This window comes from Colossoma macropomum, unplaced genomic scaffold, assembly GCF_904425465.1.
Source record: "Colossoma macropomum unplaced genomic scaffold, Colossoma_macropomum, whole genome shotgun sequence".
Lineage (NCBI taxonomy): Eukaryota > Metazoa > Chordata > Actinopteri > Characiformes > Serrasalmidae > Colossoma > Colossoma macropomum.
Window position 1 is genome coordinate 10,158,443 of NW_023494810.1, and position 26,646 is coordinate 10,185,088.

A 26,646-nucleotide genomic window follows, 5' to 3' on the forward strand; every position below is an offset into this window, starting at 1 on the left:
GAACATAAGCACAGTGACAGACATCTGACGATGCTGTTTGTTCAGTTTACGTCAGAAAATGACTCCATTCACAAGAAAAATAATCAAATGTGTAGAGTCCCGTCTGCAGTCAGACTCTCCACGATTCGTCCACTTTGGGATTTGAGTCTTTCTGAGTTCTGATGCTCAAGTCCAAGTCAGGGTCCAAGTCACTGGTGTTGAAGTCAAAGTCGAGTCCCAAGTCTTTCTCAATTTTCTGGAGTCCAAGTCATATGACTCGAGTCCACACCTCTGCTATAAGACTATGAATAAACTCATTCCTTATACAAGTAATTGGAGGTAGTTTTCTGTCTAAATGTTTATGTCTGACATGTGCATTTTTAATTTATAATTATTTAGTGATTTCTTTAGTTCTGCACTATGTATACAAAAGATACTTCTCCTGTGAAGTTAGCGTACAAGGTTTTGATGAAAAGTTTCAAACATTTAGAATCAGAATCAGAATCAAGCTTTATTGGCCAGGTATGCTTACGCATACAAGGTATTTGGTTTTGGTTACAGGAGCTCACAGTGCACAGTACCGGACAGACATTTACATGTAGTGAATAAAATAAATATAAAATATAAAATATAACAAAATGAAATAAAATAAAACATGCATTCCTACCATCACTCACTCAAACACACACACACACACACACACACACACAGAGTCATACTTGTAAACCTTACATTGTGCAAAGTATGGGTCTAAAGTTAAGGTGTTGAGTGCAGCAGCAGTTAGAGGGTGTATAGTGGCAGAGAAAGGGATCAGTGAGGTCCGATAAGTGGGGTAATAAGGCAGGTAAGTAAGATTCTAAAAAAAACACTGGTTTGAGGCAGCAGTTCCCAGAGGATGGAGCTGAATTAGATACTATATACCAGTATTTATGAAGTGCAGTTTGAAGCTGGAATATTGTTTTTGTGTAGTATTTTAACTGTTCAAGAGAGTGATGGCCAACGTTTAGACGGATTATGTTAATGCTGTCTGTTTTTTCGAGATTGGTGATTTTATTCCCTCTTTTGTTGATGTTATACGTTTTTTTAGGTGGGAAAAGTAAATATATATTTTTCCTTTTCTTGTTTTTTGAGCCAGAGACCCATTTTCTCCCTTCAGTTGAAACAGCAGATGACTCAGTATCTGAGTTTCATCATTCTGTTTTAAATTTTAAAATGCTTTTTGCTGGGGTTCATTCTGTAGTCTTGTCTCCTGGGTGAAGCGTTTCTAAGTCTCGTCCAAATACAAAGAGAATTTAAATGCTGAATACGTTCACATTAATGAAATATTCGCTTAATATTTATTACTTTCAGATTATTTTGTAGGATTGAGCTTTAAGAGCCTTGCCTACTTTTAATCCTTTCTCTCCCTGTCGAGCCTGAAGGAGCCTGAAGAAGTCTCCGCTGTTCTCCCTGCTCACATCCATCATGCAGCTTTTCCATAATCACTGAGCTCCTAACAGTCGCTGAGCAGCTGACATTTCGTCTGGTGGTCTTTTTCATGCACGGCCATTGGGGGGTGCTCTTGTTTTTGTGTACACAGCACAATCAAAGCACATCTCTTCTCGCACAAGGCTTCTAGTTTCAGCTGCACTCCAGTTCATTTCAACAAGTTTTGTCTTTTTACTTGCTGTTTTTCAGTCACTGTAACACAACCCTTTTAAATATCTAAGGTCTAAATGCTTAATTGGTTATTTATTTATTTGTCGTTTTACCGTGGGACCACAGTTTGAACTAATTCAGAAGAATGACCCATACAATAAGCTACTTACATGTCTGTACGACCATAAATAAACACATTCCTAATACAAGTGAAGGTAAACACTATATTCTATCCCACTGTAGACATATTTGCTATTATTAAGCTATTATTAAGTTATTAAGTGATAAAAACACTAGTTATCTAGTTCAAAAATTCCTCAAAATTTTGATCACTTTTCACATATGAAGTGTTCTTAAAATATTCATGTCATAATCATAAAGACATTTTCATTCAAAGCTTAAATGCCTGAAATGTGTTTCTAAAGCAAAGGCATGTGCATTCCGACTGATTTTGAATTTGAGTATCTGTAAGGGTTAATGGATGGATAATATCTTTTGATAAAGTTTAAAGAAGTAGCATTACAGAGTGAGGAGAAATAAAAACACACTACAATATGGTGAACGTGCACTGCTGCAAGTCGCCCTGTAAAGCCTGTATTATGATCTAAAAGTCAGAGGTGTCGCATTAATTTGCGTGATTTCTCTTTATGCCTGCTTCCCTTAATTCTGCACATATTATTTTGTAGTTTTCATATCATTACTGTCATTACTACTGAAATAGGACAAATGAAGAAAACTGCTGTAACACTTTTACTGTAGGGGCAGTGTTCATAAGGCTCCATGACACCTATATAGACCTCCATAAACATTAATGAAGACTTATTCCAATAGGCATTGTTTGTTGTAAACGTTGCACTTGCCAACTTTAATGTCAAGTTGACTTAGCATCTATGTTGTGTAGGTTTTAAGTGAGTCATGACAAGCTTACGTAGGTGCCACATAGCCTTATGAACGCTGTCCTACAGTAAACCCTTCCTGAGCAGGTAGACCCAAACCTTTGACTGTTTACTGCTGTAAACCTTTTTAACTTGCTCATCACTTTCCAGTGTGCCATTATATCGCGTTCTTGCTGAATAGAAGAAACGTCTGTTCCAGCAGTTCCAGTTAACCGATTTAGGGTTCGGGTTTTATCATCGTGCTGTCTCTGGTGTGTGTGCGTGTGGGTGGATGAGTATTTGACACTGCTGCTGATGATGCATTGTCTTCTCCAACAGCCAGTAAAAAGCCGGGCGAGCCTCTGATCATATCAGACATAAAGAAAGGAAGCATGGCTCACAGGTACGGCCAGCATTACAGACACTGAAACAGTGCCATTAACAAATAAAGGGTGCTTGTTTAATGTGTAGTTCTAAGCAAGCAGGGCAACGTGTCCTCAAAAATCTTTTTCCCACTCTCTGTAGTTTAGAACAGGTGCCATTCGTCTGGAACGTTCCTCTCGGACAGTGAACTGGGCATCAGAAATTAAAGTATTCTATAGTCGTTGCAAATGGAAGGATATTTTCCAAAATAGAATAGAGCAGGGGTCAGCAGACTTATGCCTAAAGGGCTTGTGTGGCTTTCATTCTAACCAAGCAGGAGCCTCATATAACCTGGGGGTTACTGGGGGGACGGAGGGGTCATGGCCCAGTCACTTTTTTGAAATTGCGCAAGATAATTGTGGTGGTTGTGGGACGGTTGTTGACAAAATAGTGCATATCCTGTCGTGGATTCTTTTTTAAAACTTCATTACTCGAGGGTATTTTGCTAAAATATTTATAACTGTATGCAGATCAGACTAAGATTATAGTGAGACAAAGGAAAGGAAAAAATGGCATAGTAAAAGGCAACAAAATCAAACTTACTTTTTGTTTTTGTGCCTTAATGTTTATGTATAAGGCATATTAGTATGATAAATATAATTGTAGGCATACCCTGTTTACCCAGGGTTACATTTGCTCCAAACCCCCCCCCCCAACAACCAAACGAGCTGTTTGAAGACTAAGGCTCAGTCCCATTTCACCCTTCGTCCCTACCACTTAGCCCTTACCCATCCTTTTTGCACAGCTAGTAGCCTGTTAATGAAGTAATGTTCTTTATTTGAGGGTCCCATTTCATAGGGGAAGATTTCAACCACTACCCCTTGTAACTCAGTACGAAGAGACAAGGTGACACTCAAAAACAAGGAGTAGGGGTAAAAAAAAAGAAATGGGGTTAGGCCTAAGAAAAACATTAAACAAGTAGAATCAAATGAGCTTCTGTGTGACTGGAATGAAAACCTGCTGCCACACCAGCCCTTTGTGGACAAGATTGGTGACCGCCATTTTGGAGCTGGATTAGTTTTAGCTGGGGCGGTGCTGCAAAGCAAGTGATTACCAGTGAGATCCATGATTTTAAGAATGAATCTGCAATGTCTATAGTTTTTACAAGTTTGCCAAGTCATATGTCTGGAATGAATGACGTTATAATTCATCAGACTCAGAGCTCCAGAAAAGATCCAGGGCATGATGGTCATCCTAGATGGACTGTATAAAGTTTTCCTAATCTATAAATGATTTTTACTAATGAAAAGACATCTAAATATATGCTCAAGTGTGAGAAAATATTAGATATACCCCTGTTTGCCCTAATAATAAATCGTTATGGTAATTTTGTATTTATTCACCGTCCTGAAATCCTAGTTTGTTGTTTAAAAAAGGCTAAAAATGACATTTTTCAGTGTACTGGGTTAAAATTTCCTTGGTATAGAATGATATAATATTTTATTTACCACACAACAAACAACAAGGCAGTAAAGTTAGTGTCAACAGAACACAAGGGTTAACTGGGAGTTAGCTTCTTATGCTTTTTTGTTTAAAACTATTTAATTGTGACGTTAATGCTGAAGCGAACATCCGGGCCATGGTGTTTCGTTCAGGGCTATCTGAGGTTATTTGGGGAAATTACATGGATCCTTTATCCCATACGAATTGGCCAGTAGATCCCTTACAAATTACATTATTGGACCTCCTCTGGTATAACTAATCCAGCTCGAACAGGAGCATTAAAGGATATAAAGGAGCATTTCACACTAAACTACTCTGAATGACCTTGGTTACATCTTAGCCTTTTAATTATGCAGAAAATTTAAAAAATTGGTGGAATTCCCCTTTAATGTTGCAGTGTGCTGGAGCGGTGGTTTTCAACTGTAGTCCTAGGGACCCACTGCCCTGCAGAGTTTCAGCTATTCTCTACCCCAATACACTTGATAGTGTCTTATAATAATAATAATAATAATAGTAATAAGAGTAACATTATGATTGATTATTAGCTGATGAGCCAGATCAGTTTTGTTGGGGCAGGGAGCAGTTGGGACAGTTGAGGGGGTGGGGGGTGTCTGGTTGAAACCACTTACTAGATTATGAATATGAAACCCAAGAAAGCTGTCACTGTGCTGTTGCCCATTTTGCTAAAGAAAAGTGCTTTTATTTGCTGTTTCCTCTTCTCCTCCTTTAGAACAGGGACCCTCGAGCCCGGGGACAAGCTGCTAGCTATAGATAACATTCGCCTGGAGAACTGCTCCATGGAAGACGCTATGCAGATCCTTCAACAGAGCGAAGACCTAGTCAAGCTCAAGATCCGCAAAGATGAAGACAACTCCGGTGAGGAAGTGTGTGTGGGTCTGTGTGAGTGTTTTTGGTCAAGTCTACATTCACTATTACTTTACTGTTCTAAAGATTAATCCCTACAAATCGAGTTATAACTGTCCTTTTACCTTATGTAATTATTTAAATTAGATCGTTAGTGACATGATCAATTACATTTAGATTTGATTTGTTTGTTAGATTCTGTTTGTTTCTTTGTCAAAAAGTAGGAAATCATGGCAAAATACATATAACAGATGTTTTTTTCTTCACAAAAAACAAGGCAGGCACATAAAAAAAAAACTTTCCATCAAATTTAATTTACAGTGAAATATATCCTCTTCTGATTTTAAACTCAAACATGATATCGATTGAAAGTTCAGAATCTTCACTTGCGATTGAATCTTTTCGTTTATTTCAGTGAGCTGTGAGAGGCAAATGATTCATATAAAATACAGCATGCTGTTGCTTTTCATGGATGATAACTATGATTTCTGTAAGTTAAAGGATTGTTTTGATGAAACGTCTTCTTTTCCACTTAACCGCTGTTTAGTCAGTCAGCCAAGACATGCTCGCCTTCCTGGTTTTGCACATGAAGTCAATAGTTGCCCAAAATCTTCTCTATAATTCTATGCAAAAGTCAGAGACCACTCTTAATTTTTAGAATTTCCAGTGAGTCATTAAGTACAAGTTGTTAATTTTCAAGAGATATTTCTGAGGAGATAAATTATTGAATAATCCACTCACATAAAACAGACATTTCCAAAACTGGCCTTCAAAAATAATTAAAAGAAAAGCCTTCATTTAGAAAACAAAAGAGACACACACTCTGTGTAATTTTCTGAATATACATGTTCTACTTTTTTCCAGACTCTGTAAAATAAGCTTATACATAATGGCCATTTTTTAACAAAAAAATGAAATACATGAAGGGTGGTGTCTCTTTAAATAATCATATTAGTAAAATAGCAGGGATGATGATCTGTCTTATTATCATCATCTGCATTAGTTCTAGCTTTCTGGTGTAATTTCATCTTCAAACTCTGTTTAGCACAGAATAATATCAAACTGTGATAGGGAAGGAAAGTGGTTCCAGTGATCCCCATCATGCAGCTACATGGTAACATTGTTCATTTTTATCGTTCACGTTCAGTCGTACTGAGTCCTAAACCACATCGCCAGATCATTAATATTAATGAAGCTCTAAATGTGGTTTGAACATGTTGAGAGATGTTCTGGGGATGTATTTACAGAAAAGATCAGGTTGACTATTGATTTCTCATGTTTTAGCAACTTTAGCCCTGTAGCTCCACATCCGACTCCAACTTCAGCCTTGACACCAAATATGTCTTGATCGACATATACAGCTTTCGCTGTAAGTGGAAAGTTTGATTTTTTCGCATTTAAGTAAGTACATAGTCGGCTCTGAAAAGTCCATGTGAAGGCGGAGAAAAAGGTCAAGGATGCTTGCTCAAAAAAATAAAGAGTATCTTGCGGTGACCAAGACGAACCCAACAAACTGCAAATAAAAAATGAGCTGCAAATGCAGAAAACACTTCAGAAACGCTGATAACCCAGTCACAGTGGACGTGTTTCTGTAGGACACTCAAAGAGGACAGAGCCAGTCAGGCTGTTAAATTAGATTAGTATAAGAATAGCACAAGCATTCACCAGTAAAAGTAAGTTAACTTTTATTTCAGCAGATTACGACTATCACTGTATTGTAATGGGAATTAGCTGTAGAGTGTAACTGTAAATGTTTAATACCAGAGAACTACCACAGTACTGCTGTGACATCTCAGATAGCAAATTAGCCAGCCAGGTTAACCGTGAACTTGGGATGTGCGTGTCCGAGTGTCTGTGGTCTTCACTACTTCTGTCAGTCCATCATAGATATTCCATTTGAGCCTTTTGAGTCTATCAGAAACATTTCCGTTGTGTTGTGGCTCATTTCCGTTGTGTTGTGGCTCATTTCCGTTGTGTTGTGGCTCACTTCTATTGTGTTGTGACTGGCTTTGCAGCGTTTCTGTGTCTGCGTTTTCTTTATTTGCAGTGCGTCTGTGAAATGTAGCTCTGATGTAGTCATGTTGATGAAAGTGTTTTCTGCGTTTGCAGTGCGTTAATGAGTTTGCAAAGTGTTTTTAATTGTACTGTGAATAGGGTCTTGTCAGCCACCGTAGTATCGCCAAGCGCCATCACAATCACATAGTTATATTGGTTTTATTGAAAGAAATACAACCATTACACCTCCAGCAAATGTGCAGTGAATCTAGAATCACCTGGAAATCAAGGCTGGATATGAAAGATGTTGTTCTAAAACATGTCGTAACAAAACAAGCTCATTACTTCAGCCTTGCAAGACGTTGCATCACAGGTTGCTAAAGTAGGATTGTCGTCAGTCGGCCTAATGCTTGAAATCAAACATAAAAACAGTGCAGCTGGTGTGCAGGGGTTTCTTGTTTGTACCTTCACTGCCATCCTTCGCTGATTATACGTCAGTATACAAGGGAAAACATCATTTTCAGAATACGGCTGTCAGCCTTTCTCTCTTACCACTCTCCTGCCTTTTTTTTGTACTGTCACGTTCTGACAGGTTTTTTCATGTTGTTTATCTGCATGTTGTTGTTTTTTTTGGAAATGTGGCTCCGTCTGAAACTGGATGCTGGGAGCTCACAGCCACGTGCGCAGATATCTCTGCTTTGAATCAGCTGTACACTGCAGGATATTAAAAAGCATCAATCAAAGCCAACATGTGTTGGCCATATTGAGGCTGTGACATACATGCAATATTGGACTCTGCCACCAGGGGCTGACATAGACTCACTCAATGGAGATTAATTGTTCTTTGTTTCTCCAGCACTCCACTGAGTGTTGCATTTGACATTTAGATTTAAGAATTGAGAATTTTGACTTAAAAGTTGAGAATGCATGGTGCTTCTGTGTCTTGGATGCATCATATATGCAGTACTGGGCAAAAATCGGAGACCATCCTTCACATTATTTTCCGGTTGGAACAGCCACCAAGTACAAGTTACTAATTTTTTTGGATTAGATAGATTAGGAAATTAGATATATATCCAAAACTAGAATGAAAAATTATTAAAAGCTACAGAGAAAATTAGACTCCTAACAACCACCTGGAAGACCTGGTAGAGACCAAAACCACCCCATCAGATAAACAGCACTTTCATCTTTGAGAGAGAGGAGAAAATCAAGCTGTTTCAGATCTGAAAACATCCACAGGTGTTTCTGTCCATCTTTCCACTGTGAGAAGACAACTCACTGCTGTGGGTCTGAAAGGATGTGTAGCTGTCAAGAAGCCTCACTGAGAAAAGGAGACGGACACACCAAACAAAGAAGATGAACAATGGACTGACCACCCCAGAGTCCAGACCTCAACATCACTAAATGTGTTTGGATTACTTCAGAAAATGATCAGCCAACTTCAAAGACTGAACTTTGGAGGTATGTCTGCAGATTTCTTTGAACTGAAAGTGAGTCTCCTGAACAGAGTGGATGAGTCCAGACTTCAACATCACTGAATGTGGATTATTTCGACTGTGAGAAGCAGAAAATGCAACCAACTTCTAAGACTGAAATTTGGAGGTGTGGAAAAATATCCCAGCAGATTTCCCTGCGGAGTCTCTTAAAACAATCTGAAGCTGAAATAAAAAAATTATATTATAAAATTATATTTTCGTTTTTGAGTCTTCTGTGTAATTTTTGTTAAATATATTTGATGCTTTTTTTCCTGATTCTTAGAAATGAATACTTATAATGGCTCTTTTCACTGGAAATGAAATAAATGTCATCTCTAACTGCTATGTGAAGCATCCAAGTCATAGCATAAGCTGTATTATTATAGACCCATATATGTATTTTTTCTCAAAATACATATTATTTTATATTTATATTACTTTGTTATATATTTTACTGTTTTAAATACCCCCTGTTTTTTTCTTCAGTCAAAACGGCGAGTTTCATCACTCTGTTTTAAAATGCCTTTTGCTAGCGTTCATTCTGAAGTCTTGTCTCCTGGGTGACCGGTTTGGAAGCCTTGTCCAAATACAAAGAGAATTTAATGCTGAATAAATTCACATTATTGAAATGTTCTCTTAATATTTATTATTTGCAGACACAGGGATGAACCAGGAGCAGATTTTTCCAGTGTTTTTATGCTGTTTAAAGTCCTCAGCTTTTGAATTCTAGATGATTTGAACCTTGCTTATTGAAATCATGTGCAGGGCTGTGGTCCCAGTGGTTTACATTATACATAAAACTCTTTGAGTAACTTTGCATACTGAAGTTTTAGTTCTGATTGAAGTATCAAAACTATTATAAAAGTATTACTTTGGATCAGGTTTCTATTGATCTGTTCATTGTGAAAGATGACGTAAAGGGCAGCTGGAGTGAAGAAAACATCTGTTCACTGTGTTAATGAAAATATGACCTAAATGATGACTGGTGTACGTGAGAGGAAGGTGGTCTGGTGGTTTTGGAGTAGGAGTTAAATTTGAACTGCCTTGACCTTTTGTGTCACTCCTTTAACCTGATGACCCTGTGGTGGGACAGCTGGTTGGGGGCCATTACGTTATAGTTCTGTTTTGAGTAAGAGGTGAAGTATTTGCAGATAGTAAAGACAGAGTGTGAACTAGTCTACATTTCATTCATTATCTAGATCAGGGGTCGGCAACATTTCTAACGCAAAGTTCCAAACTCCAATGGTCTTTAAACCCAGGAGTTAAGTCCTGATAAATGGTTTTGAACGCTGCCAATTCACCCTTTAACCCTGAAGACTGGCGCGCAGGCAGCAATTTTGCCTAGCTAGTAGCTAACGAAATGACAAAGAAGTAAGATTTAAGACGCATATCAATAATTGGATGGACTGATTTGCATTTATAACCATTCCAGCTGGTTTCCTGATACGTTTAATCTGCAGTGAGAAACTGTCAAACACTAAAAAGTCGCAAAGCTGAAATCAGCTTCTTATTCACCAACTTCCTGATCGAATTTTAAATTGCGCAGCTGTTAAATTCTTGTGGCTCAGGCACGATTTAAGGTGGAACGGGGAAAATTCAAACATGAAGCTGGCGAAAGAGAAGCGACTTCAGCCTCATAAAAACTTTAAAAACGTTGAGAGAAATTTTAGAAGAAACTATTCTATTTTTGCGGAAAACTTTCCTGCCGGAGATTTGAGAAAAGCAGCTATAGCTGAGCTAAAGTTTAGAGCAGAGCAAAGTAAGTCTGTTGGTCCTTTTTTTAATCTATACTAGTACATTAGCCCATACTGAGACATATTTACAGCCAAGATGGTAAAACATTACTTCAGTTAAATGGACATAAAATATTGTGGCTCCCGAAGCGGATTGATTATTGTTGAAAAGACGAAATGGCTCTTCTTAAAATTTAGGTTGCCGACCCCTGACCTAGATTGTTGCTAAAAGGAATATCGATTTGATAATATAATAAAATAATAAAAACTTTGTTTCAGTTTGCTCCAGCAGCTTGTGTAAAGGGGCTGAGCATCTGTACTGTAATTAGATGGAAATGTAAATAATTTCCAATCCAATGTTTGTAAAATCCATTTACACATTTAATGTTACGTATGTTACACATTCTCTCGAGGTGCTTTCCTGTACCAGCAGCACCCTGTTGCATTGTGCCGTAAATACAGACTAGAGGGGCTCCTTATGCTGACAGACAGCGGATCCTCTCTATCAATATCTGTGGCACCTTTCTCCAATAACCCATTTTAACATGGTAGATTATGTGATGTGGATTATGTGATGTGTAGCTATGTGTCGTCTTTTTTGTTTTAAATAACTGGTGTAAGCACAGCGTAAAAAGACTCTGTTCAAGGTCCTGTTTATGTTTCATGAGGAAAGACTTTCGATGTGTGGAGGGCTGCAGCACGGCTTTATCAGTTTAACAAGCACGAGAATGAGTGGGAAGAAAAATCTACCTTGCACTGCTACAGAGTTGTCTAAAGATAAGTAATGTTGCATGAAAAAAAACAGCTACGAGACCAATATAACTTTTGTGCATCTTAAAGTCATGGATGGTGTGTTTTCGGACATTTAACATCGTCCACCATGACTGAGAATTACAGTAGATGGAAACTATCAGCAACTGATAATTCAATCGTTAGTCGACTAAGGTCTTAAACACTGTAAATTGTATTAGTATGCTTTACTACAAAGTTACAAGCAAGTTTACTTTACAACAAATTGATTTTCTACTAGAATTTAGATTTTCAGAAGATCTTAAATGTAAGTAGATTTTTACTGAATTTGACAGTCTTGTGTAACTGTGATGTTTAGTCTATAGCCTGATTGTATAGAACAGTTCATTGTGCTTTAAATGCTTTATTGTGACTTTTATCTTTGATAGAAAAGAATGAGAAGATATTTTGATATAATTCTGATTCCAAAACTGGTAAACAAGGATTTAAGGAGTTTAAGTTATTAGGACAGAAACAGAAAGGCAGTTGGATTTCATGAAATCAGTGCTGAGAAGTCCATATAATTTCACATAAATTGAACAATAATGTACATTGTTGACACCCATGAAAAAATTAGGGCTCCAGAATTTTAGTTTAACTTCAGCGAAATGTGCTCTTCATGTGGAATCTGGTCAAAAATTAACCAATTCAGTTTTATTAAATTACATGTGTATAAAATGAGTGTACATTAACAGATGAAACCAAAAACTGGAACAAAAATTGGATTCACAGTGATAAATTTACATGCTTCTTTATGTAGAACATTTGAGAGTGAAACATTAACATAGCTAGAAAACGTGCTACATTAGCCTATTTAAGTTATAATAGCCTTAATAATAAATAATAGTGCTAAGTGCTAACAGTAGCAATGTAAGATCCTAAAAACTTTATTCATCGATTACGTCTGGAAACGCTGTGCAAATACTTGTGGCTGACCACCATAATAGATAATAAACAACATATAAATAATAAATTACAGGCTACTAAACAAAGATTTGCCAAAGGCGCTATGTAAATCTAAGTCTCTGAAGATAATTACAGGCTTTTGCTTGTCAGACGAAGACAAGGTTGAGGTTGTGACTGATTTAAAAAAATCATAATCATGTGGATCACTGAGATAACCACACTGGCTTAATTACCCCCCCCCTTCCCACCTTCCTGCAGATGAACAGGAGACGTCAGGTTCCATCATCTACACAGTGGAGCTGAAGCGCTATGGCGGCCCCCTGGGCATCACCATCTCAGGCACGGAGGAGCCCTTTGACCCCATTATCATCTCAGGCCTTACCAAGAGAGGTCTGGCTGAAAGGTGAGTGCTGTGGGTCAGACCGGTCGACTCCAGACCCCCAGGGGGATGGTATGTGGCCCCTTGACTTGTGATGTGGCGTAAACGGCAGATTCTTTCTTTCTTTTTTAATCAAAGATGGGGTCAGAGGCGGTCTATCCTAAAATAGGTTGTCCTGACAGAGGACAGGGCTTGTTTTGGCCAGAAGTGTGGAAGCAGGTGTGTTTTTTTTTCCTTAAAAGGGCAAAGTCCATTTACTTGTATCTACGTTTAACCAAAATCAAAAGATTTAACCAAAGCAGATTGTTCTGTAATATTCCATTGGTGTTGCCCTCAAATCCAGACCTTTAATCCAGTTTCTGGTGTAACGAATAGTAGATGCTGTTACAATTTGATGGGGGATTCTCATAAGATCAGCTTCTCACATGTAAAGTAGTTGAAGCTAAAAACAGACCATACAGATTAGTATTGCACTAGTATTGCACGTTGCTGTAGTTATGTCTCAGTGTTGGAAGTACTCCAGCTAGACTAACTAGCTGAAGTTAGATATTTCACAGTTCTCCATGTTATCTTGACAAGCTAACATGTCTCCATATTCACTGAGGAGAAAGTTACCTTATGTGTCTTGTTAAGAATTTCTATAATTTTTACAATAATGCACTCTGTTCAAGCCAGTGTGATACTTTAAATGTGTTTTTACAGACAAGGCAAGGCAGGTTTATTTATATAGTATCTTTCATACACTGCTATCATTCAAAGTGCTTTACAAATGAGAAAGTACAGTAGAATAGAAATTAAAAATATAATTAAAACATGATTAAAACAATAGATTTAAAAGAGACAATCATTAAATGAAAAATTAAATTAGAAATTAAATTAGGATAATCAAAAATCAATCAAGACATCGTCCTGTTTTAAATTCTGGAAAAACATTTACAGTACAGGTTGATTATACTGTATCAAACACCTTATCAAACACCAGAACATAAAGTAACAGTTTTACTACTAAACTAAGCAGCAAAAGTACTTTCCTGAAGCAGCAGTGGACCATCTTCACCACTATGATTTAATATTGTTTTTCAGTTTTCCATTATGTAAATGTTCATAAAGCTGGCTGTAACATTACACAGCTAATGCTTGCAAACTATCCAAACGCATGCTACCTTACCTAGCTAACTTTTACCAACATAAAATAAAACATAGGATATTTAAGTGAATTCAGGGATGTTTTTTGTCATATGTGTCATAAAATAGCAGAATTTCATATAGAAACTTTCACGTTGTAAGTATCTGCTTTCCACTGCTATGGTATTTTCAGCTAGCTATGGGATTCAGTCTCTATGGGATTTGCAGTGTCATGTTAGTGTCAAGTTAACTGTGGTGCACATTCACTTTCCCACACTGAGTTTAATTCCACACAGCTCTAGCTTAAACAATGATTGAAGCTTTGTAGGCCTGCATGTAACATTTTTACTTTGTATGTTGGAGTTTTAAAGTCAAAGCAGATGTGCTCATGTTGAATATATAACCCTTTTCTGTTCATTTACAGGGGGTAATGCATTTTCAGGTTGATCTGATGGTCAATAAAGACATTACCCATTGCGATAAAGTTCAGAAGTGTGGACTGTATATGGACTCTCATCTTTGCATTTCGAGTCCTACGTTAAAACTGCCTGTAGGAGTGCTTGGGGTGTAGCAAGTTTTTAGGGTAGAACTTGTCAGGAGGTTGCAAAAATTGGCCGATGCATGTCAGCCATTTTTTTCTGAGTGATAACACAATGTAGGTTTTGCATGGTGTTACCACTAGTGACAGTTTGTACCATTTTTCCAGCAGACTGAATTATTGGTGGACAACATGGCCAAAATTAAAATTTTCACACGAAGCTGTATAAATATATTGAGTGCGTTTACATGCACTCAGTTATCCAATCATAATCAGATTTCTCCAGTTATCCGATTATTCAAATGATAATGTAAACAGCATACTCCTATTTCTTAGATCGGAGTAAGGTCTAGAAATCCAACCAAGAAATCTGATAAAGAGAGCTGGATTTTAGTTCCGTAATTTTAGTTTAGTTCAGTTCTTTTGGATTTCTCAGTCTGTGCATGTGCAGAACAGTCTACTGTACCGGAAATAAGTGAGCAGCGTTGCTGGGAGACGGTAGCAAAACACTTTTGGAGCGATGCTAAAACCAAACACGTTCTCGACAAAATAAAGAATTTAAATATTCTTCATCTTTCTAGATGATGTATGTTCACATTTTCAGGTACAGTGGCGCGATGTTCTTCTAAATAAAAGCTGCAGCATGAAATTTGAGTTTTACCTTATGTTTACGTCAGCTGTTCTTCTGTGAGTTTATTGGCTGGTTGCGAAGCAGAAATCTGACCATGTCTGACTCATGTAGACCTGGAGTTCCCCATTATCTCATTACTCAAGTGCTTATAAATGTGTTGATCGGATTACTTACACAATCTGATTTTCTGCAGTTATCGGATTATTAAGTGCATGTAAACGCACTCAACGTCTGTTATTAATTGAAAAAAATACAATAATTTTAACGAAGTTAGTGCCACTTCCAAACTTTTGGCCTGCAATGTCACAAGAAAAGATAGTGTAGATGGCAGCTTTATAGCATAACAACAACGATGTATAATATGTCATGGTAACCTTGTTACATTGTTGCTCAAGTCTGAACTTTCAGTCAACACTTATTTTTCTGCCATCTAAGTCATCTAAGTGCACTAAAAATAACTGCTGTAAAGGCACACTTGAGGTCATAGCTCCACTGGTCATCTGCTGTGAATTCTACCACGCCACCCAATTTTGGCACAATGTGCCTGCAATTGTTTGAAGTCATTCAGGTGCGTGCGTTCTCAGGGCCACTTTTACAGCTCCTTTAATGGCCTCTATAAGGAGGCCTTATGAGGTAACAACACTAACATTTCACGTGGGAGGCTAGTGAACTTACCAAGCCAAGTTAAAGAGATCTAGAACAGAAAAGAAAGAAAGTTACATCCATGGAGGATTACTTTCAGCAAAGTTTATCAGGTTTCTCCAAACTGTTAGATGTTCAACCTCACGGCAGCAAGTTTGGGGTCTTTGTGTTTACCCCTGTATTCTGCTCAGGTCTTTTTGTATGACCTCTACTTGTTTCTCATGTTAGGTCTATGATACCGCATACAGAGGCCTATATCAAGTTGTTGGTAGGACTTTATTTGAAGGGACATATTTATAAAGCAATACATGAACATTTATAAACAGCTTATGCCAGTACCTGCAAGATTCCCCCAAGATGTTATGTGAAGTAAATGACATTGCCTTGACAGAAGGGGCCATAAACTGTTGTGAAAGACCTTTGTTTTCTTTATAACACTGTTCATAACAATGCTCAATATGCAGGAGTTTACATAAAAATACTCTGTAAAATATTACTCCAGTAAAAGTTTTAATTTTTATTTCTACTTGAGTTATCTATTAAATATTAAAATCAAAAGCGTATATTACTTTAGTTTAAGGGCCCTTATGTATGCATCTTGCTATTACTGGCATAAGCTGCTTATCATTACTGAAGCAATGCTTTGTATATGTATTATTCAGTGCCTATGCATGTACTATGAAGTCCCTAAATAGGTAGTCTTCAAATAAAGTGTTATCAAGTTGTTTTTCGCTAATTAAAAACAATCATCTTTTGTTTACAGGTCTATGGTGATATATTGATATAACTGTTTTGTAACATAGTATGTATATTTGTGGAAAATATACAAACAAATTTTATGTTCTTGGATAATTGAATAATGGGTGTCAGCAAAGGCTGACTTTACCGTGGGTGTAATTGAGTTTGTATGTTTGATAAGTGGATTATCTGCTGACATTTTGTTTTACGTTCAGTTTGAACTTTGCATAAGCTTGACCAGATGCCAAATATCAAACGATAAAAGATACGCAGCATACATACACTTAGTTTATTAGGCAGGCCTACCTCGGCCATTTTATCAGAAACACCTACCATGCTGGTGCGCTTTGTAACTTCAGCCCATCTGTTGCTGCACAGTTTATCACTCACCCTCCACCTCATTCATCAGTAGAAAGGGACCGCCATGGGACCACCACTGACAAGATATCAAGTGGTGGACCTTTCTCAGTACGGTGACACTGATACCGTAGTGTGCATGGTGCTGGTACAAGTGTATCAGGCACTGTGTTGTTGTTGGGGTTTTTAAACGTCTCAGTGTCACAGCTAGGTTGAAAATAGTCTACCACCACCCAAAAATAGCAAACCAAGAGCAGTCCTCTGGTCAGAAACTGACCATTGATGAAGGGCAACAGCATTGGTTCCAGACCTGGTCCTTAAGACCTCCAGGATGGTCCTCAGGGATGAGGGAAAAACGTGGAGTGTCTGGTAGGCCCTCAGGACTGGGTTGGGACTTGCTGGGCTGGACAATGACTTTGAGAAAACATGCATGGAAAAAGATGAGCTATAGGATCGGACTTACTAATGTTTTGCACCATCACAAACCGTATTTTGGCAACTGTGATGATTTACTGTGGAACCATGACGGCTCTTCAGCACTCATAACAAGGGCCGCTCCCCTGCTAACTTGCATATGCATTTATAAGAGTTTCTCTCTCCAAGAATTGAGAGAAGAGGATGATAATGCACCTACCCCATTTACCAAGACTAGGGATGGACTGGCCATCAGGAAGACCAGGACAAATCCCTGCAGGGCCACTATGTGTGTGGGCTGATGATAGAGTGAGGAAGAGAGAAACGCATGGTTGTTTCTTATGTAGTCTAAGGTAAAGTGAATTGAGGTTTTGGGGGGTCGTGGTGGGGTCACTGTGATTGTAGTAGAGTAGTCTAGAAGAAAGTCCAGGACTGAATTTCTCAATCCAGCCTCAACCAAGAATGTTAGTAAATACTGACTATGCTGACTATGTGTTGCATTTTGGGCACTCACATGGCTGTCATTATTTGTGCTGAGAGAAAAGAGAGTTTTTCAAACACATTTATTTATTTTTAATGGAATGCCATTTCCATTTTACAACACTATTAAAGCTGTTTTTGTCTAAATAATTATTTGACTGTTTTCCAAATGATTTTTGAAAGCACAAAAATCTAAACTTTGCCTGTGCCTTATGTGATCTGAAACAGAAATGAGTAATAACTCATTTTTCCATCATATTTTAAACTTATTAAGTCCAGAGATCATATTTTAAACTTATTAAAATCCAGAGAAAATAAGTCATTATTTTGACCAAATTTGGAGCAGAATCAGAACCAAGACTATTTTTTCTCCTATCTGGCAAAAAACAAAACACATGGTTATATTGCATTGGTCATTTGTTTGCTGTAACATTGTGTCAATGCTTATTTTTTATGAAAGTTTTTATTACATAAGCCACTAAAGTATTCACCCCCACCGGTGCATAGTGTCTGTCTGAAGTTAGTGCCTCTCTTAGTAAATCTGCCCCATAGTCTCTTACTGACTCTATAAGGTAGATGTGTCTATGGGTACACAGACGGTCCTGATGTTATGGTCTGGTCTTATGGTGGTCCCTTTCCATCAAGAAATGTGGTAGTGGGTGGCTGATAAACTGTGCAGCAAGTGATGAGCTACAGACAGTAATTGTAAACGTACAAATTCTGTCTATATGGTAGGTGTTTCTCATAAAATGGCCCCTAAGTTCAGGTACAAGGTAGGTGCACTTAAACTGCCACCTCTGTAAATTACAGGTATTGTAAATATGTATATCAGCATAAGCTTTTTAGCATTGCGCAGTCTGTTGATGTACATACATTATTATCTTCATTGTTTTCCCTTGAAACCTGTTTTTTGTTCTTGTTCACAGAACTGGAGCTATTCATGTCGGGGATCGAATCTTAGCCATCAACAACGTCAGCCTGAAAGGCAAACCTCTGAGTGAAGCCATCCACTTACTGCAAATGGCAGGCGAGACTGTCACCCTGAAAATTAAGAAGCAGCTAGACAGTAAGTTCTGCCTATAGGTTTAGTGCTTAATTATGCACCGGGGGGCTGTTAGGACCAGGCTTGCTTTCACTGGGACATTGCAAAGGAATAACTAAGAAAATAATTTCACAAACATTAACTATAGGCTTTCACACATTTGCACACTTCACTGAAATGATCTTCAAATAGTGAACATATGTACCCTTAATGTGCCTGATATCTAGAATCAGATAATTCCAGATAATAGGCACACTAAGGCTTAATGAGTTCATATTCAGTTCAATAGATGTACAGTATTGTGTAAATATCAGAGACCCCCCTTTAATTATCTAATTTCCAGTTAAAACGATCATTAAGTTCAAGTTTTTGAGCAGCAGGAAAACAAGCAAAAATGTATATTTAGCAGAAAATTACACAGAACATTCAACAGTTTTACAGTATAAATTACATGTACTGATGTTATGACAGCTTATGTCACATGTTAACTTTTGCAACGTGTCAAACTTTATTGCATCTGTCATGACAATTAACAGTAATGGTAACATGGCACTGTTATATTACTGAGTATAATCTGTCATGACAACTTGTGATAGCATATGACATCTACCATGACATGTTTATGGCATGATTATGTCAGGGCTATGTAGCAGGGCTCAAGTGAAGTCTTATCAGGTACTATTCACACTCAAATTATGACCTGTTTGTATATCAGTGTATATACTCTGTGTGTAATTTATCTGGAGGTGTTTTTTTGTCTAGTAAAAGCCTATATTATGACGAATGTGCATGAAACTATACTGTCATTTTTAACGAAAGGCAAATTCAATTGATACCCTCCCCAAAACACTAATTTCCTGGATTTCACTGTTTCTCAAGTGGCAGACGAGAAGAAGAAAAACATCGATCTGGAGAACGACCTGAGTGATAACGAGGATTCAGAGATGACAGACTCACAGAAGACCAATAAGCTGTCCGAGATTTATTCCACCACCATTCCCAGCGTGGACTCGGCCATGGAGTCGTGGGATGGATCTGGTATCGACGCTGGTTACGGTAGCCAAGGTGAGCTTTTGTTTTCTTCACTCTCCTGCGCCAGTCAGCACAGACACATTCAAACAGTTTGAGCAGCAGCAGATCAACAGTGGGGAAAAAGGTTTTGTTAGTGTGGAACCATTTTGTGGTTTCTACGAGGAACTTTAGACGAGTGATTTGTAGTCACTGTTCATCACATGCATCAAGAGGAGGTATGACAGCACTTGAACACACAACATCCCACTTATTATGCAGAATACAGCAAAATCTGTGGACTCTGCAGCTTTTACATGATGAAAAAATTACAAATACCAGTGCAAAAATGCAAAGTCTAACTAAAAAACGATGGAATGGATGACCAGCTGTTCTGTGCTGTTGAGGACGCTTTATTTTATGGCACATGCTGTATCTTACATTTTAGTAAGAATTGTAGTTTATTTAGGTTAGCTGTTTTTATTTATTGTCAGTTTTATACAATTGAAACCTTATTTTTCAATAATAAAAGTGTAGTTTCTTTATTACTTTAGTTTTTTTATGTTTTACTACACTTGATAAGTGTAAATGAAATGCAAATAAAAAAATCTTTCAGCCAGGTGTATCTTGAATTTCGGTTTCGGTCTTGGCCTGGAGTTTTCTTATCAGTGCACCTCTCTGCGGAAGCAATTCTTTTGACATTTAATTTTTTTCCACTGTTACTTTTCAGTACCTGCAAAGGTTTTGTTATCACAAAGCAGTTCTGTGTTTATGCTTTGAGTATATTTATCTTCAGCACTCAGCTTCATGTTCCTCACAGTGTCTTTCTTGGTATGAAGAACAGTTTTGCCTACATATTGATTTATGTAGGTTTTTTTTATAGAGGATAAAATGTGTGTACTTTGGCTTTATTCCCAGTCCAGCACTATCTCTGATATTGTGTCCTCTTCATGTAATCACACATGCATGTCATATTTCTACACACGTAAAACCTCCAAACTCAAAAATCAGACTCTTCACTCTTCACCCTCCCCCTCCTACACAGGAGCGTACATCCACCAGGCAGCGGGCATCGCCTTACATCCGCACGAGTGGCGTAGTGCCAAGCAGAGGAACAGCACACCCCCTCCTGCCCGCCGTAAGAACTACCCCTTTAGTGACGGAGGATTCAGCGAGGATGACTGGGACAAGCCTGCTGGGTAAGACTCAAACTAGTGGGTTACAACCCAATACCTAATGTGGTATCCAAGAATTACAAAGCCAACAACACATCAATAGAGAACTGCAGCTTTTTTTTCAGGTAGACATTTTTTATTATGGTGAATACAAATTAATGCAAGATTAGACAGCATAATATATAGAAATTATAGTGTAATACTTAGCGTAGGAGGTTAATATTATATTAATATAAGGCTGCGTGTGGCAGTTTGTGTTACATTGTGCTTGAAGCAGTTCTGGGATATTTCAGATTAGATTTGTTACAGAATGGTGCTGGGTTTGCAATATCAGATCAGGCATCTTATGCTGGTATTTCTCGAAGAACCAATAATGGGTATTGAGATCTCTAATTAAAACTTAAAATTGAACCGTCTGGGAGAAATTGCTTTGAAAAAAGTGTTTGTGGATGGAGTTAGCATCTCCTAATGCAGCTTTTCCCAGAAACCATGCCCTTATACACCTATGCCATCTCAGGAAGGATTTGTTAATGACTTGATTAGTTGGACTGGGCGCGTTCAAGTAGGAACATCACTGAAATGTCCGGGGCCGGAGTTGGGAACCACTGGCCTCACTGGTGTTTAAAAGACATTAAAAGACACAGTTAAAATGCAATATTAAAGAGGCTGCAAAGCCAGGGTGGGTTCACAAGTGCACTTATTGAACAGCTTGCCATCCCCAGTGTTCACCAGAAATAAAATCACTCAGTAGGTAGTTCAATAGATGTCTTTTTTCTTCAGCATCCATACTTCATTACTAGACAAGTTCCAGACACAGAGTCTGTCGTAAATGTGGACTTTTGAGCAATTGCGATTGAGCAATGCACAATCAAGACATTCACAGTTCACAGTTCATGTTTTGGTAAAGGACAACCCGATGCTTCGCCCTGCAAATTCCAAATACTTTTCGGACCTGCTACTCCTACGATTCAGGTGGGTCTGATCTTCAAGCTGATAGCAGAAGCCATTCAGAACTCCAGCTCATTTTTTCCTCTTCAGTTGTTTCACAATCACTCCTCAGTCATAAAACCAAAACCACAATCGATGTTTGAAGGCAAGGTCTGAAAAATAACTGAAACAATGACTCTGAAGTCAAAGTGCAGAAGGTCAGCTTTAATAGTTGGATGCAAAAGTTCGAGCACCACCAGTCATATTGCATGTTTCGTTGATTTTGTAAGTGGAAATAAGTAACACATCATCTACAGTGAACAAACTTTAATATGGCTTTTTGTCTGTAAATTTTAGTGCACCGTTTCTATTTATTTGCTGAGTTAACATACTGGAAAGTGTTTACACGTTTTATTTTTTTCCAATATATTAAATTCAGCAGTAATTGTACATTAAAAAGTGTGTTCTCTGTAGAGGAATGTGTTCAGTTACTTTCACTTCTGTAATCTGCATGAGCAAATTAGAACAGTGCATTTGTTCACCTTTTCCCTTTAAAAATTTACAAGTGTTTATGCATTATGACTGTTCCATTGCCACAGAATCAAAGATATTTGTATAATTATTTTTGTCATTGACATGCTTCCTCAGCAAGGAATTCAGGAAAGAAAGATGGTTGCATCCTATTCTTTCTCTGATCTGCATGTTTTGATAAGTATTTTCTAAAAATACTTTGATAATGATAAAAGTGTCTAGAGTTAAAGGAGAGGACTACCCATTCATGTAATGGTATATAGTGCAGCAAATTGTTGTAAACAAATGAATTAATAAATGCAGGGCATGTCAGTGCTTCATTTCTATGTTCTGTGGCATTTAATGCACATAAAAACATGTGGTGATAATTTGAAGAGCAGACAGCAGGGCTACACAGTTCACAAACTGTTTTGAGCTGCGACTCCACAAAAATGTAGTTTGGAGTTCACAACCCTGCAGTCAAAACACAGCATTGCTGGCTTTAACTAAATGAAACAACAAACATCAACAACAACTACATATTTGACTTTAATTTAAGTTTTATTGGGAATATAAAAAATGTGGCAGCTATTTCATGACACCATTCTAAATGAATCAGTATGTATAAACTAAATAAATGCAATAATAAGCAGAAATAAGTTCTGATATTAGGTAACTAAATGATCTGCTTTAAGTGGCACACTTTCTTTTGACAAACCAGTGTTCCAAATAGTTATGTTCGGTCGGCCATGAAGGTTTGGCTCCACAGCAGAATTAGATTTTAAGGTGAAAATAAAATCATCATCCTTTGCAGTAAAATAAAGCTCTGCTGATCGTTCAACACAGTTTTAACAATGGATGGTCTTAAACGCTGGAGTTAATGCAGTCTATAACTGCTAATTTACCAACCTTTAACCCTGAATGTTGGCGCACAGAATGCCGGTCACCACAGCAACGCAGACAGTCTTGCCCAGCTAGTAGCTAACGAAAGGCAAACAGAAAGATTTAAGACGAACATTAATAATTTGAAGATGAATGGACTTATTAGCATTTATAATCACTCAGATATGTTTAATCTGCAACAAGAAACTGTCAAACACGAAAAAGTTCGCAAGCCTGAAGTCAGCTTCTCGTTCCTGTTTTCTTGTTCCACCTTAAATGGTGCAGTAGTTACATTCTGGCACCTCAGGCACCGTTTAAGGTGGAACAGGAAAATTTGGACAAGAAGCTGGCGAATAAGAAGCTGACTTAGCCTCGTAAAAATTTGAAAAAAAATTAAAGAGTTTCCTGCCAGAGATGCGAGAAAAGCAGCAATAGCTGAGCTAAACCTTAAAGCAGAGCAAAGTAAGTCTGTTGTCGTTTATCTTATATTCTTAGCCTATCCTAGGACATCAGCACATACTGAGACATATTTACAGCCAAGATGGTAAAATGGACATAAAATTTTGTGGCTCCCAAGGTTGTTTGATTTTGTGGAAAGGACAAAATAGCTCTTCTTAACATTTAGGTTGTCGACCTCTGGCTTAGACAGTAATCATGTAATGTTGATGAAGGTAATGAAGTTCTTTCATGCAGCCAACGTTTAACTTACAGTAATGCAAAATCATTGGTGTGGGACAATTTATGGAAAAGTCACTCTTTATAGAATTTTTTTTTTTAGCACATCATCCAACCCAGATCATATAAAATCTATCTTTACACATACTGAAAAAGGTTTTTTATTCATTTTGGTTAATTAACCCCAGGACTAACACACTAACAATTTTCTTTGGAATGAAGTCATTGTTTATATTATCTTAACATATTTCAAATTCTACTGAAATACCAGTCTTCGTCACGTTAACTTCCTGCTTTCTTAATAAACAGCACGGCGTTCAGGAAAATTCCAGTTGACTACTAGAGACCAGAGCGAATGGAAAAGTACTGACTTAAGAGATGGGTTGTTTTGGCCTCTCATACATAATGTAATAATCAGCTTCTTCCTCTCTCTCTTCCCTCTTCTCTCTTCCTCTTTCTCTTTTCTTGCAAAGCACAAATCTGTCTCACAGCATGCCCAAAGACATAAACTGCTTCCAAACTGATCCCTATTCAAGTGTCTCAAATTATATCCGTTCTCAGGCATATTCTTGCATAAAATAGCTTCAAGCACTTTGAGGCCTTTGAGACCTCAAGCCTCCGTCCCCCCGTCCAGTCTGCCTTGTGGTCCTGATGGTCGTGCCAAACATGGTGCCAGGGTGCTTGTTGGCAGCGGCAGTTTGAGTGTGCCAAGCCCTGATTGGTTCTGGTTCTTGTTTTCTGCCACAGATATGCCAGCCAGACTCACGCCGACAGCATCATGCTGGACCACGAGGACAGCTTCTGGTGCCAGGCCCTGGAGGACTTGGAGACGTGCGGGCAGTCAGAACTTCTCCGCGAGATTGAGGTAAACTGTAGAGAGATACACTCATCCTGAAAGAATTTTCAGTCACATACTTGCGAGACTACTGTGGCCTAATAACACAGAATGAAGATGTTTCTTGGACACTTTGCAGCAGAGTTCAAGGCAAACTGTCATGGATTGTGAGGACGTTTGTATTAGAGCTTGAAATATTTGCCCGAACCTGAACTATTAGTGTCAGATTTGATTGCATTTGGACTTCTTTTCTCAAATATTTGCTCAGGTCAGGTTCAGATTTCACAATTGGGTTACTCATAACCCGTCTCCCACCTTTTGGCCTGCATGTACCTCTGCTTCAGTTTATTTCCCTACTTTATTATTCCTGCTTGTTTTTATTACCTTAAACGGTTTCAAATCTCTTTTACTTTGATTCCACACTCGGACAAGAACACTATGCTTTACCAGTAAGAGTCTTTGGTTTAGACTCCCATATCGCTGTAACCTGAATAAAATTGTAGTTTGATTGGAATAAGAGCGTTTCTGAAATGGATGAATCTAAACGTATATGAATTTTCAGTGCTGTTATTCCCTACTTTATTATTCCAGCTTGTTTTTATTAACTTAAACAGTTTCTAATCTGGCACTCTTAAACCACTCATATTGTTGGCTGGGAGATCCACCAGGACCCAAGAACCAGTGTGAGAACAATGCATGAAGTAAAGCTTATATATATGACTAAAAACTTTTAAGACGTTGTTTAAAGGAAACCTATTAACCTACTGTTGTTTAACATGCACTTATTTTTCACGTTAATCTATTCTTCTACTTTCATTACCCACACGGACAAGAACACCACGCCATACAAATAAAAGTCCTTGTTTTAGATCTAAACATACATGAACATTCAGTGCTGTTGTTACTTTTATTTGATATGTAAAGACGTTGATCTAACAATATGAAAACTAGAAAATTAATTGAAAGGGATATACGTCGCACATCAGTCATGCTTTACCTTTTCTCCTATTAGCTCTGAATCAGTCTGCTCGGACTAAATCACAGTGCATCTTTTACACAGTGATAGAAAACACAACAGCGCAATGAATGCTATCTTTCTTCATGCTGATCCATTTTACTGTGATTATTGTGATTATTGATGGAATTTCTATTAATGTTCAAGTATTTTTTGGATATTTTATAATTATCCCCTTTTCACAGTAGCCATAAAATGCATTCTCCACCTGTTTTAGGCATCCCAGAGTTCAACTCTGCATTTTTAAAATAGCATTAATTAAATAAATTTCAAAGGAAATGAGTTTGATTATAAACAAGCTGGATTTTTAATTTTTTTTGCTAGTCAACATTTCTAAGTGTTTGTATTGTGTTTAAATGCTATTTTTTGTGCTGGCAGTTATACACGATTGTTTGAATTGAAGGTTTTTTACAGCAGGGGATTCTTTTCTCATTGCTCTCTAGCAGCTCAACATAGAGTCACATGTCACAGCTAACAGTGTCCTGGTTAATCTGCTAACGTTAGCATTGAGTTATGGGGAGAAAACCTATATTTGAATGTATTAATTAAACATATCAGTGTCAATTTCCATTCCACCAGCAGAGTGGACACTAGGGGCCTGCAGAAAGCCGCTCTGTGATGGTAACAGAGTCCATCATTTGGAATGTATCCTGATAAGACACTGCTTTATTAAACGTTAAATGATAAATTAAAACATTCTGCTCTGTTCACACAACTGTCCCACTGCAAGTTAATGTTTGATTATGTAAGGTGTTTTTTTTAATATTTGCTACTTATTTGTATATTTGCATATATTTACATATGTGTCTTTGTGTATTTAAAAATATTTACATATTTGATACTAAGCTATTTGAGCATTTATACAGTGTGTATTGATTGGTGATGGTAAAAAGGCTGACTGCAGTCCAGAACTGAACCCAAACACAATTGAACCTGCCACCAACGCAAATTATACTCTGTTTGCTCATTTATTTAACAATGCAGTGGGTGGTCTGCTACAGAGCCCTCGAAAGATATTACTAAGACCATTACTACGCAGTTAGTCTGTCGCTCTCTGAATCCCAAGAGCCCTTTCTCAGTTCTCCTCCTGCATTCTTCATCTTGTGAGAACATGTGATGTGATGAAAAGCTTTCATTCTTGTGTGGGAGG

At 37.7% G+C, this 26,646-nt stretch overlaps 1 protein-coding gene across 1 annotated transcript in view; it reads left to right on the top strand.

The window, feature by feature from the left end:
• Positions 1-26,646, top strand: part of grip2b (glutamate receptor interacting protein 2b) — a 196,387-nt gene that overhangs the window by 154,212 nt on the left and 15,529 nt on the right. The window contains exons 15-21 of the mRNA XM_036559923.1: positions 2,832-2,895; positions 5,089-5,234; positions 12,382-12,526; positions 18,354-18,493; positions 19,349-19,534; positions 20,523-20,676; positions 24,394-24,511. Coding sequence (XP_036415816.1) covers positions 2,832-2,895; positions 5,089-5,234; positions 12,382-12,526; positions 18,354-18,493; positions 19,349-19,534; positions 20,523-20,676; positions 24,394-24,511 — 953 coding nt within the window. The remainder of the gene's footprint in view (positions 1-2,831; positions 2,896-5,088; positions 5,235-12,381; positions 12,527-18,353; positions 18,494-19,348; positions 19,535-20,522; positions 20,677-24,393; positions 24,512-26,646) is intronic.